Source organism: Candida jiufengensis (genome assembly GCF_024610255.1).
Source record: "Candida jiufengensis strain CBS 10846 chromosome Unknown scaffold12, whole genome shotgun sequence".
NCBI classification, from domain to species: Eukaryota; Fungi; Ascomycota; class Pichiomycetes; order Serinales; family Debaryomycetaceae; genus Lodderomyces; species Lodderomyces jiufengensis.
This window is the reverse complement of record NW_026261568.1, coordinates 97,709-110,287: the sequence shown is the minus strand read 5'-3', so window position 1 is coordinate 110,287 and position 12,579 is coordinate 97,709. Positions and strand designations below refer to the sequence as shown.

The 12,579-nt window shown below is 27.3% G+C and overlaps 5 protein-coding genes across 5 annotated transcripts; 1 reads left to right on the top strand and 4 right to left on the bottom strand. All coding sequences in view use genetic code 12, as the record gives it.

Annotated features, from left to right (window-relative positions):
- Positions 1-1,119: 1,119 nt before the first annotated feature.
- Positions 1,120-2,466, bottom strand: MET4 (Met4p; the record flags this gene model as incomplete). Its single annotated transcript, XM_051766157.1, has 1 exon — positions 1,120-2,466. One exon carries the CDS (start codon positions 2,464-2,466, stop codon positions 1,120-1,122), a length of 1,347 nt encoding a protein of 448 aa, XP_051617575.1.
- A 1,261-nt stretch (positions 2,467-3,727) lies between these two features.
- Positions 3,728-4,030, bottom strand: KGF54_005366 (uncharacterized protein; the record flags this gene model as incomplete). The annotated part of the gene is made up of 1 exon (XM_051766156.1): positions 3,728-4,030. The coding sequence occupies one exon, from the start codon at positions 4,028-4,030 to the stop codon at positions 3,728-3,730; it is 303 nt and encodes a 100-aa protein (XP_051617574.1).
- A 2,569-nt stretch (positions 4,031-6,599) lies between these two features.
- Positions 6,600-10,136, top strand: PYC2 (pyruvate carboxylase 2; the record flags this gene model as incomplete). Its single annotated transcript, XM_051766155.1, has 1 exon — positions 6,600-10,136. One exon carries the CDS (start codon positions 6,600-6,602, stop codon positions 10,134-10,136), a length of 3,537 nt encoding a protein of 1,178 aa, XP_051617573.1.
- A 92-nt stretch (positions 10,137-10,228) lies between these two features.
- DUO1 (Duo1p) lies at positions 10,229-10,738 on the bottom strand (the record flags this gene model as incomplete). The annotated part of the gene is made up of 1 exon (XM_051766154.1): positions 10,229-10,738. The coding sequence occupies one exon, from the start codon at positions 10,736-10,738 to the stop codon at positions 10,229-10,231; it is 510 nt and encodes a 169-aa protein (XP_051617572.1).
- A 1,269-nt stretch (positions 10,739-12,007) lies between these two features.
- On the bottom strand, positions 12,008-12,418 carry SOH1 (Soh1p; the record flags this gene model as incomplete). Its single annotated transcript, XM_051766153.1, has 1 exon — positions 12,008-12,418. The coding sequence occupies one exon, from the start codon at positions 12,416-12,418 to the stop codon at positions 12,008-12,010; it is 411 nt and encodes a 136-aa protein (XP_051617571.1).
- Positions 12,419-12,579: the final 161 nt, after the last annotated feature.

The following is a 12,579-nucleotide window of genomic DNA, read 5'->3' as shown; positions in this document are numbered from 1 at the left end:
TGTTTTAGATTTTAGGGATGAAATTAAAAAATTAATTTTTATCGGAAATAATTTTAACTTTATTTTCCACTTATTAATTAATTTTTTTATTTGTTATATTAGCCAGTTTTTGAAACAGTTTAACAATTAGTTAGAAAAAAATAATAAAGAGGTTCAGACCATTAGAAATATTTTCTGAATTTTTAATTGCTTCGTAATTATTTTTAACTTTGAAGTTTAAAATTTTTTTATAAGTGCAGATCCTTTAAATTTCTCAACGAGGGGAATTTCTTTCTTCTTGAATACAGCATATTGTACAATTCAAATTTGAAAATAAAAAGCAAGTTTATCTGTATTTGAAAGACTTTAGCTTAAAGTACGTCGTAGTACTAAGATGTAAAATACTTTAGCTTAAAACGGTTTCTATAATTTATTAAATTTATAGATTTCAATTAATTAACAATTTATAAAATAAAAGTTTCTTTTTCTATGAAAAGAAAGGGAGTGCATATAGACACAAACCCCCTTTAAAAAAAAAATTCAAATCTAATCTAAAGAATGATATTGCTACGTACTGAGGGATGAGCTTGGCTCAGAAGGGGAAGAGAGTTTATGAGGAGCAGTTTGTTTCAAGAAATCATGAAAAAAAATTTGTTAGAGTAACAAAATTTTTTATTTAAAAGAAATCTATATTTATTAAAGAAAAATTTCAATTTTCAATTTTTGAAACAAGATAAAAAATGACACAAAAGTTATCCAGTTATCTTTAATGTATATTGAGTTAAATTCCTTGCTTTTAAATCTCTATTCTTATGGTTGGAATGAATGAATTTTACTGTTTTACGGGATTCTAACATAAGGTCTGAGATTTGGTGGACTGAGAATTTTAAATTAACAATTAGTTAAAGATAAATTGGTACCTAAATTACGAGACATGCATTATCGAAATTTCAAGTATTACTACAGTAAGTGATAAAAAATTCATAGCATTAAGTATTTTTGATTCATACATTTAGAATTAAATTATAAACATTATATAAACATTATGAAATGATCAACTAAATAATCAATTACGTTGATTTGTTTAAAAAATTTTACACACCCACCTCTCAAAAAAAAACAAAACCAGTTCGTTTTTAACTAATTAAATCCCATTTTAGCTTTTTCTTTTAATTTTTTTAATTCATCATCAGATTTTTGACTTCCTTTTTCAATGATTAAATTTCTTAATAATTTATTTTCCATTTCTAAATTCATTAATTTATTTTCTAAATTTGATATAAGATCTTGTAAATTATTTATTTTGTTTTCCATTTGTTGTTCTTTTTGTTTTTTCTTGATTCTAAACCTTGCTGATGCTGCTGTATTTCTTCTTTTTTTATCTAATTCTGCTGCATCGGGACTTGACATTGTTGACGATGTTGATAGCGCTGATGATGATGATATATGATGGAGATTATTGTTGGTATTGGATTGATTATTTAGGTTGTTGCTATTACTAAACATATTGCTACTAATATTATTATCATTATGAATTGAGGAGAATGTTGTTGAACTGATTGGTGGATTTATAAATGACATTGGAGTAGTTCCTGAAGTTGGTGTTTGTTGTAGATGATGAGAATTTGAAGGTTGATGTTGACTTTGATGATGGGACAATTCTAAATGTTGTTGAGCGGGTATTGGTTGACTAAAATGACTAGAAGAATCTTGGTGATGAAGTTGTGGTTGATTTCTTGTTGATTGATAGTTTGTACTTGTAGATAATGATGCTAATGTTGGTGTTATCGGTATTGAATCAGTGAATGGTAAATTATTAAAAGAATCTGTAATTGGTTGTTCTTCTTCTTCATCTTCTTCATCTTCTTTTTCTTTCTCTTGTTTTGGAATTAGTTTACCCAAACTGTTTTGATGTTGCGCAACTAAAGCACTTAACAAATCAATTTGATTTTGTGATAATCCTGCACTAACCAAAGATGATTTTGCTCCTGGTGGTACTGGAAATTTTGGTAAATCTGTTAAATTTAAAAAATTCGTTGAATTATCTTCATGTTTGGTATTGTTGAATTCTTGTTCTTTGAAAATAAATTTTGTATCTTCATGATTACCATTATTATTATTACTACTTCCTGATATTGGTTCATCATTTTTATTTTGTTCTGATTTTAGATTTTGCATTAAATAATTTGTATTAAATTCATGTATATCCCAGTTTTTTAGATCATTATGTTGATTCCCGATTCTTTTATTGGTGTCTGTTTCATTATCATCATCTTCATCATCATATAATTTTGGTTTATCTTCATCTGGAAATATAAATGAATCATCCGCGAAGGCAGCTAAATCTAAACTTAATTGACCATCAACATCTACATTTGGTGTAGCATTTGAGCTATTGTTTTCATTTGATGATGATGCTCCATTAATATAATTATCAATATAAACTAATTGTTCTAGTAAAGCTGAAGATGTTAATTCTTCTGTCATATTCCTAATTTTTTTCCTCTGTTTCGCAACTTGTGAAATATTATTGTGATTACTTATTTACACTGAAAGTTTAAAAATCCAAAAATGTTTTGGTGAAAACATAAAATGTTGTTAGTTTTTAACTCTTGAAAAAGATCAGTTGGACGTAGTAATAAGACTATAGTTACTGATTAAATTTTTAAAGATAAAATAAATTGTATTTTTATTACATTTAATAATTTGATATTCTTTATAAAAATAATATTTTGTTTATAATTGCACGTGATGCGGTCGTAAAAGGTTTTGTGCTAGAATATTTAAAGTAATACAAATTTGGAAACTGAAGATTTTAGATTAAAAAAGGCATTAATTTACAGATTCTTTTTAATAATTTAAGTAGACCAGTTATATAATAATGATATAGCTTTTAGTTAAGCATTTGATGATAAAAGTTAAGAACTGACAGATTGTTACCACTATATATACTTCTAATAATTCAAAGTGTGGCCTCAACTCCCTTGCTTATAAATTTTGTTTTTTCCGTAGTCTATTGTTAAAAATCATAACCATTTTTGTTATTAGGTACAACGTATTTAACTAAAATTAGGCTGATTAATGAATATATCCACAATTTTCTTTCACCCCTAAGAATTGATTTATAAACCGATACCCCCTAATAAGACATAGACCGATTTATCAATGTAGTAAAAACTTAAATTTATTGATACTCTTAGATAAGAATTATCGGATCATTTGCTTATTAATTCTTTATTTTTCTATATAACTAAATTACTATCAATTAATCCGTAGCCGCTAGAGTCTTGAATAGTATCAAGAATTTATACTACATCACACCCTTGCGTATAAAGCTAGTAGAAACCTCAGATAGTCAAAGTTTGAAGTCTTGTTCTAAAGATTCTTGGAAGATAGACTTTCAGTCAGTGAGACTACATAGTTATATTTAGAACCGTCAAAGACAAACAAAATTGAAGACAGTTGTTTAAATATATTTAAAACACGAACTGAAAGAAATGTATTTGTAAGTGATATACCCTATATAATCACCATAACTATTTAACTAAACATCAAGTTTAGTAATATTTTTATGAAAAAACTGTAGTACTAGAAACAAAAATTTTGTAATGATTTAAAAAATATAACCAATATACCTGCACAACGTTAAAAATCCATAAAAATCATCATGATCATTCACCATTATCATCATAAACCATCAACTAAGAAATAAAATAAACATCTAAAAATAACAATCTAACCAAATTTCTCATGAATGTTGAGCTTGTCTCAAATTTGCATTAAAATCTTTTGATCTAACAGCCAATGGTGATTGATTTGAAACTTTTAATCTATATTCAGCAAATGATTTAAAAGTACCTAAATTTTCTTGTTGAAATTCTTGAGGTTGATTTTGAATTTGATTTTCAATTGATGGTTGTTGAGTTTGTATTGTTGATGCTTGTTCTTGTGAATTAATAGTATTTCTAGTAAATGAAGTTTTTGAAAATTGTCTTATAAATGATTTAGTTGTGGTAGTTTTAGTAAATTGTTTAATTGATGTTTGTAACATTTTTTAAATTCAGGGATTATGTAAATATGCTATGCTATTGAAGAAAAACTTTGATAAAAACAAATTAAAAAGTTCTTATATTTCAAAAAAGAAAGCCTTAAAGAATATTTCAAACAAAAAATTAAGTGAAAAATTTAAATGTATTTATATAAAAATTTGAAACTTAATTAAATTTATATGTAAAAAAAAAAAAAAATTTAATTAATATATGTTGATTATTAATAGAATGTTTTCAATAATATACAAACTCCCATATATCCTTCTTAATGTACTAAGCTCTAATTGGTATTCTAGTCAAGAACAATAGATTAAAGAGAACTATGACCCTATTATTAATATCTATGGTATGATTTTTTTTTTCAATATTTATTATATACATTAAAATTAAAATCATATTATTACAATTAAGATTTACACACTATTAATTAAAAAAGGACAAATGGGATCATAAAATCTTCTATTTAATTTTTTTTTTCACTTTTCAAATCTAAGATTCCCCTAAATTCCAACTTTATCTTGCCTTTTCGATTTTATATATAATATATGTAATTATATTATTTGTTGTTACACTCCCCTCTTTTATTACTCTACAACTTAATCAAAATAGAATAATAAAGAAATAAGTTGAATAATAAAATAATAAAAAATCATGTGCAATACTTTAATAAACACTCATTAAAATTTAGAAAGCAAGATAATAAAATTGACTAATAAAAAATTAAAGACTAAGTGAAAAAAAAAAAATTAAACTGATAAGAAAAATCACGTGAATTTTCATTATAGAAGAATTTATTTAAGTTAAGAAAAGTAAAGAAGAATAATGTATGTATTAATATTATTGGAAAATAATTCAAGAATTTTGATTACCTTTAGTTGATACATATTACAAATAAATTTCATCAATTAAATTAAAGAAATTGATAAAATTTTTGCTACAACTACTTTTTGACTTCAATTTACTTGTTTTAATATTGTTAGTAAATGGCTAATTTGTTTCAACTTCTTTAAATATAGTTTTGTGTATCAACTAAGATTTAAATTTTTAATAAACGTTTTTTTATCTTAAACCAATTAAATCAATTTTGCTAGTATTACTGAAAGTTCATCACAAAAGAAAGATATATTTGCTTTAATTACTAAAAAGTTAAGTTAAAAATTATTAAACTTGAAAAAAAGTTCTAGTGTTAGAACTTCTTCTCACAACTTTTTACTGACAGAGCAATTGATACAAAATGTATAGTCTATCATTTACTTGGTCTGGTTTATAAACATTTTATTTTCGTTTCTTGCATTAATTTTATTGCAAATCTATCAAAGGCTACAAATTTTCACATCATTCTGACTTCGTCTTCTGATAAGCTTATGTATAATTGAACTGTTGGAACCATCCATTTAAACTTAATAATAAATCGTTCAGATCTGATTTAACTTTTGGTTCTGAATGCAAAATTTCACGGATTTGTAACTCCGTTTGTTGATTGTTGCAAAAAAATATAAATTGTGTCTATTTACTTTCGCTCTTTAATCACCGAGAAGTTGATATCTTTATCCATATCTTAAAATTATTATTTTATTTCATCTAGTTTATTCTTAATATTAACTCTTAAATTGAAAAGTTAAGATGATTTGTAGTTGACAGTTTTCTTATTAATTTTCTTGTTTATATTCAAATGCTTATAATTTATGGAGTCCCTAAAATTTGACCGAATAAAACCCAGAGTTTCAGGTACTTAACGTTTCGAGTAGTCTGAAAAATTAATTAGGATAAAGACATCTCACCTCTAATATTGGTTTTTAAGTAGTTTAAATTATCCGCGAGATATATAGACTGGATATTTTATTCTAATTTGAAAGCTAATTTTTATTCTGTATGCCAAGTTATAATAAAAAATTATATTTAATATTTGATTGAGAGTAATTTTCGAATTGACTTGTTACAGTTTCAATCTCATTTTGAAAGTTTAGGGCATTATATACATGTAAAAAATCTAGTCTGGCCCGCTTTGGTCTAAACGTAGTGGTAAATTTTAGTTAATGTGCATCTCAATAAATTATTAAATTTTTAAACTTTTTGATTATAGATCTTATCTATGAAACAGAATAATATTATAATCAATTGATTAGCAATATTAATTAAAGATGAGATTTAAATACATCTAAAAAATTTACTTTCAAGATCGTTTTACAAGGATATTGTTTCACATCATTTTTGAAACGGTATAACTTCACTCAAAACGTCGAAATCTTTGTCTCTCAAAGTCTACTTTACAATAAATAATAATGGTTTTGTACCTTTTCGGAGTATATCTTTGTACAACTTTCAGCGGATTATTTTACCTTTGTAATCTGTAAAAAGAATTGTTGATGTAATATTAAAAATTATTTATTTTCAGTCCTTAATTTTTTTATTATTGTTATCAAATATTACATTTTCTAATAATTTTATACTTTTTTCAATTAATTAATTAATATAAACTTTAAATATTCATCAATTCCAATTTCAACCCAGATTTTATATCAATTTCTTTATAATTAATTGTTTCTACCCCCACATAATCAATTCTCCACCATGAGTTCAATTCAATCTACAAGTACTCAAAATGGTAAAATTAATCAAATGAGAAGAGATTCAACTGTTTTAGGACAAATGAATAAGATATTGGTTGCTAATAGAGGTGAAATTCCAATTAGAATTTTTAGAACAGCTCATGAATTATCAATGCAAACAGTTGCTATATATTCACATGAAGATAGATTATCGATGCATAGATTAAAAGCTGATGAATCTTATGTTATTGGTAAGAAAGGTCAATTCACTCCAGTTGGTGCATATTTACAAATTGATGAAATTATTGATATAGCTAAAAAACATAATGTCAATATGATTCATCCAGGTTATGGATTTTTATCAGAAAATAGTGAATTTGCTAAAAAAGTTGAAGAGAATGGTATTATATGGATTGGTCCATCCTACAAAACAATCGATGCAGTTGGTGATAAAGTTAGTGCAAGAACTTTAGCCATTGAAAATGATGTACCAGTTGTACCAGGTACTCCAGGTCCAATTGATAGTGTTGAAGATGCACAAAAATTCGTTGATAAATATGGATTACCAGTTATTATAAAAGCAGCTTTTGGTGGTGGTGGTAGAGGTATGAGAGTTGTACGTGAAGGTGATGATATTGCAGATGCTTTTAAAAGAGCAACATCAGAAGCTAAAACTGCTTTTGGTAATGGTACTTGTTTTATTGAAAGATTTTTAGATAAACCAAAACATATTGAAGTACAATTGTTGGCAGATAATTATGGTAATGTTATTCATCTTTTTGAAAGAGATTGTTCAGTTCAAAGAAGACATCAAAAAGTTGTTGAAATTGCACCAGCAAAAAATTTACCAAAATCAGTTAGAAATGCTATATTAACAGATGCAGTAAAATTAGCTAAAAGTGCAAATTATAGAAATGCAGGTACTGCTGAATTTTTAGTTGATGAACAAAATAGACATTATTTTATTGAAATTAATCCAAGAATTCAAGTTGAACATACTATAACTGAAGAAATTACTGGAGTTGATATTGTTGCTGCACAAATTCAAATTGCAGCTGGTGCTTCATTACAACAATTAGGGTTGTTGCAAGATAAAATCACCACCAGAGGTTTTGCAATTCAATGTAGAATCACTACTGAAGATCCTGCTAAATCTTTCCAACCGGATACTGGTAAAATTGAAGTTTATAGATCAGCTGGTGGTAATGGTGTTAGATTAGATGGTGGTAATGGATTTGCAGGTTCAATCATTTCACCACATTATGATTCTATGTTGGTAAAATGTTCATGTTCAGGTACAACTTTTGAAATTGCAAGAAGAAAAATGATTAGAGCATTGATAGAATTTAGAATTAGAGGTGTTAAAACAAATATTCCATTTTTATTAGCTTTATTGACAAATGATGTGTTTATTAAAGGTGATTGTTGGACTACTTTTATTGATGATACTCCTTCATTGTTCCAAATGATTAGTTCACAAAACAGAGCCACTAAACTATTACTGTACCTTGCAGATCTTTATGTTAACGGATCTTCTATAAAAGGTCAAATTGGTTATCCAAAATTAGATACTGAAGCATTAATTCCTGTTTTACATGATCCAAAAACTGGTATTGCAATTGATGTTCAACATACTCCACCACCACGTGGTTGGAGACAAGTTTTATTAGAAGAAGGACCAGCTGAATTTGCAAAAAAAGTTAGACAATTTAATGGTACCTTACTAACTGATACAACTTGGAGAGATGCTCATCAATCATTATTAGCAACAAGAGTTAGAACCATAGATTTATTAAATATTGCACCAACTACTGCATTTGCATTAAATGGAGCCTTTTCTTTGGAGTGTTGGGGTGGTGCTACTTTTGATGTTTGTATGAGATTTCTTTATGAAGATCCATGGGAAAGATTGAGAAAATTAAGAGCCTTAGTACCAAATATTCCATTTCAAATGTTGTTAAGAGGTGCAAATGGTGTTGCATATTCTTCATTACCAGATAATGCAATTGATCAATTTGTTAAAGAGGCAAAAGATAATGGTGTTGACATTTTCCGTGTTTTTGATGCATTAAATGATTTAGAACAATTAAAAGTTGGTATTGATGCAGTTAAAAAAGCTGGTGGTGTAGTTGAAGCAACTGTTTGTTATTCTGGTGATATGTTAAAACCAGGTAAAAAATACAATCTAGAATACTATCTCAAGATGGTTGATGAAATTGTTGAAATGGGTACTCATTTCCTTGGTATAAAAGATATGGCGGGTACTTTGAAACCAGGAGCTGCAAAATTATTAATTGGAGAAATTAGAAAAAAATACCCAGATTTACCAATTCATGTTCATACACATGATTCTGCAGGTACTGGTGTTGCATCAATGACTGAATGTGCTAAAGCAGGTGCAGATGTAGTTGATGCTGCTTCAAATTCAATGTCTGGTATGACTTCACAACCATCAATTTCTGCTATATTAGCATCATTAGAAGGGTCAATAAATACTGGATTATCAGAATCATTAGTTAGAGAATTAGATACTTATTGGCAACAAATGAGATTATTGTATTCATGTTTTGAAGCAGACTTAAAGGGACCAGATCCAGAAGTTTATTCTCATGAAATACCAGGTGGTCAATTAACTAATTTATTATTCCAAGCTCAACAATTAGGATTAGGTACCAAATGGTTACAAACTAAGGAAACTTATAAAATTGCAAATAAGATTTTAGGTGACGTTGTTAAAGTTACTCCGACATCAAAAGTTGTTGGAGATTTAGCTCAATTTATGGTTAGTAATAATTTAACAGAAGAAGATGTGAATAGATTAGCTTCAGAATTAGATTTCCCAGATTCTGTTTTAGATTTTATGGAAGGTTTAATGGGTAAACCGTATGGTGGGTTCCCAGAACCTTTAAGAACTAATATGTTAAGTAATAAACGTCAAAAATTAGAACAAAGACCAGGATTAACATTACCACCAGTCGATTTTGAAAATATTAAGAAAGAATTAATTTCAAGATATGGAGATATTGATGAATGTGATATTGCTTCGTATGTAATGTATCCAAAAGTTTATGAAGCATACAAAAAACAAGTTGAGAGATATGGTGATTTATCAGTTCTACCAACAAGAAATTTTTTAAAACCAGCAACTGTTGGACAAGAAATTATAGTTGATATTGAACAAGGTAAAACTTTGATAATAAAATTATTAGCAATTGGAGAAATTTCAGAAAAAACTGGAACAAGAGAAGTATTTTTTGAATTAAATGGTGAAATGAGATCAGTTACAGTTGAAGATAAAACAGCTTCAGTTGAAACGAAGACAAGACCAAAAGCTTCACAACCAAATGATGTTGGTGCACCAATGGCTGGTGTTGTTATTGAAATTAGAACTCATAAACATCAAGAAGTTAAAAAGGGAGATCCAATTGCCGTGTTGTCTGCTATGAAAATGGAAATGGTTATAAGTGCACCAGTAAGTGGTGTTGTTGGTGATTTATTAATTAAAGAAGGTGATTCAGTAGATGCTAATGATTTAATTACAAGTATTTTGAAAAATTAGAAAGTTGTATAATAATAATAATAAATAATATTTAAGTTTAAGAATACATTGTAGTGAATTTAAAAAGAACTATAATACTGAACCTACTTAGTTTACCACTTTTTCTGTTGTTTATTTCTACCACTCATCAAACCCAATTCTTTTTTCCTCTTATTCGCAATTTCTTCAATTCTTCGTATCTTTTCTTCTCTATTAGCAACTTCTTTTTCAATTTTCTTATTTAGTATTAAATTTTCTGACTCATAATTCATTAATTTTCTAGATAATAATTCCAATTCATCATCATCATTCTTATCGTTTAAATCATTAAAAAATTCAGTATCCTCCTCGGTTTCTTCATCTTCAGGTACCCAATCTGTATTATTTAGCATTTCTTGAGTAAAACTAGCTTGTGATATTATATTACTCCATTTTTGCATCATTATCATTGCATTTGATGTACCATTATTAAATAATATAAAATCATTATGAACTTTATCTATTGTGGATGAGAATGATGATAGTATTGTGTTGATTTTACGTAGTTGTGAAAGTTCTTGTCTTAATGCTGTATCTCGTGTAGAAGTTGTAATGGTTTGTGCATTTTTCAATGGTGTTGTCATTTATGAATATGTAATATGAATATTACTGATTTGTATTTGTTTACTATTTTGTTTGCGCGTTTTTTATTTATTTTAAGAAATTAATATCATCAACAAAAAATTAATCCCTAACTTGAAATTAATTATGATAGTTGACTAATTGTTCTTATTAATTTTAGATTTTTATTTTTAGTGATGTACAGTTGCTTTGATGAGATTTTCATCTGGCTTAATACTTTAATTGTTTGATTAAATCGCCATTTTCAAGAACGGATCAAAGTTAGAGTTGATAATTTTTTAAGGATGGTTAAAATTGTTTTGAGTTGATAGAGAAGATCGATTCGATTATTCATTATCATTCGAAAAGTTTTTAAATAAGGAATATTTTAATAAAGGATATTCTAGGGATTTTTGTTTTCTACTGTTTGGTTTGAAGTATTAAATTTTCTCCATTTTGCGATTAAGTGATAATTCTCCAATTCCATTTTGGATTAGCCAACTCAAACTGTAAAAGGGTTTTATAAATCCCTGTTTTACTAGTTGTTGGAGTTTATATAAAGAGAAATGTTTAATTTTTTTATTGATCGCCATAGTCGACTGCAAATAATTTTGGGAATTTCATAACTGAAGAAGTAGCTTATAATTTGGGATTTACAGTCGTGAGTCCTTGGTTTGCTACGTGTTTACAGAATTGTTTTTGGACATTAATGTGGTTTACTTCAAGAATCGTTCAAATTTTCGAGATTGAACGATTTTAGAGAGATCTTTTGAAAATAATGTCTGTAAAAGACTATCATGTATGGTCCTTCATAATTGCTTTGATTTTTTTTGTTTTTTCTTTGAAGACTCATTGTCCTTTACCGAAAACTGCAGGTACGCTAAAGCTTCTCTTTAATAAATGATTAATTGTATACTGTATTCGTGATACGTCGCTTGTAGATATATCTCTCACATTTCACCTCTTTTTAACAATTTCGTGGGATCGAGGACATTATACGTTTAGCCCTAACACAAATGATCGTGATGTCAGAATCAAACTATCTAAATGCTCAAAATTAATTGAAGAAAAGAGGTATCAACAGAGGTAAATTACTTTGTTCAAAGTAATGGATCGCACTTCGAGCTAATTTTATTTGCAATTCCAACCAAACTTTGTTTACATGGTCATTAGCTTTAATTCACCGATAAAGTGTCATAAAAATACGGAGTTCTCTTTGCTCAAGAGTGAGATCCAGTTTACGATTTGTTCAATCATATTATATCATTTCATTCATTAACATATATCATGACTTATTTACTTTCTATTACATCATTCCCATTCTTATCATCATTTTGCCATCTTTTAACCATATCATTCATTAATACATTCATGACATCAGGATTTACAATTGCCAGTCTAAATTCTTCCAGTTGTAATAAATTTAAAATATGTAAACAATTAGGGTATACTAAAAATCGAGAATATTCTGGATTTTTCCAATATTGTAGGTATTTGAGATAGTTTATAAAATTTTCATCTTTTAAATAATTGTTTTGGGCTAAATAACTTAAGTAAGGTATATTACATAATGATTGTATGAATTCTAATTCAATTTCCCATCTTGTAGGTAGTGAATTTATCAAATTGTTATATTCTTCTTCTTGTTGTTTTTTCTCTTGATCCTCTGTTGTGGTAGTAGGTGATTGATTTACATCCGTCATAATTTAATTGTGCTGAAATTGACTAATGATTGAGTAATATGTTAAGCTTAAGTAATTAGGTTGTTTTCTATAGTTGATGAGAAAAAGAATAAGAGATTCAAAAGTACGCGCGCGCGTTTTAGGCAGCCAATGTGTTTGATTAATATTGGAATAATCCTAGT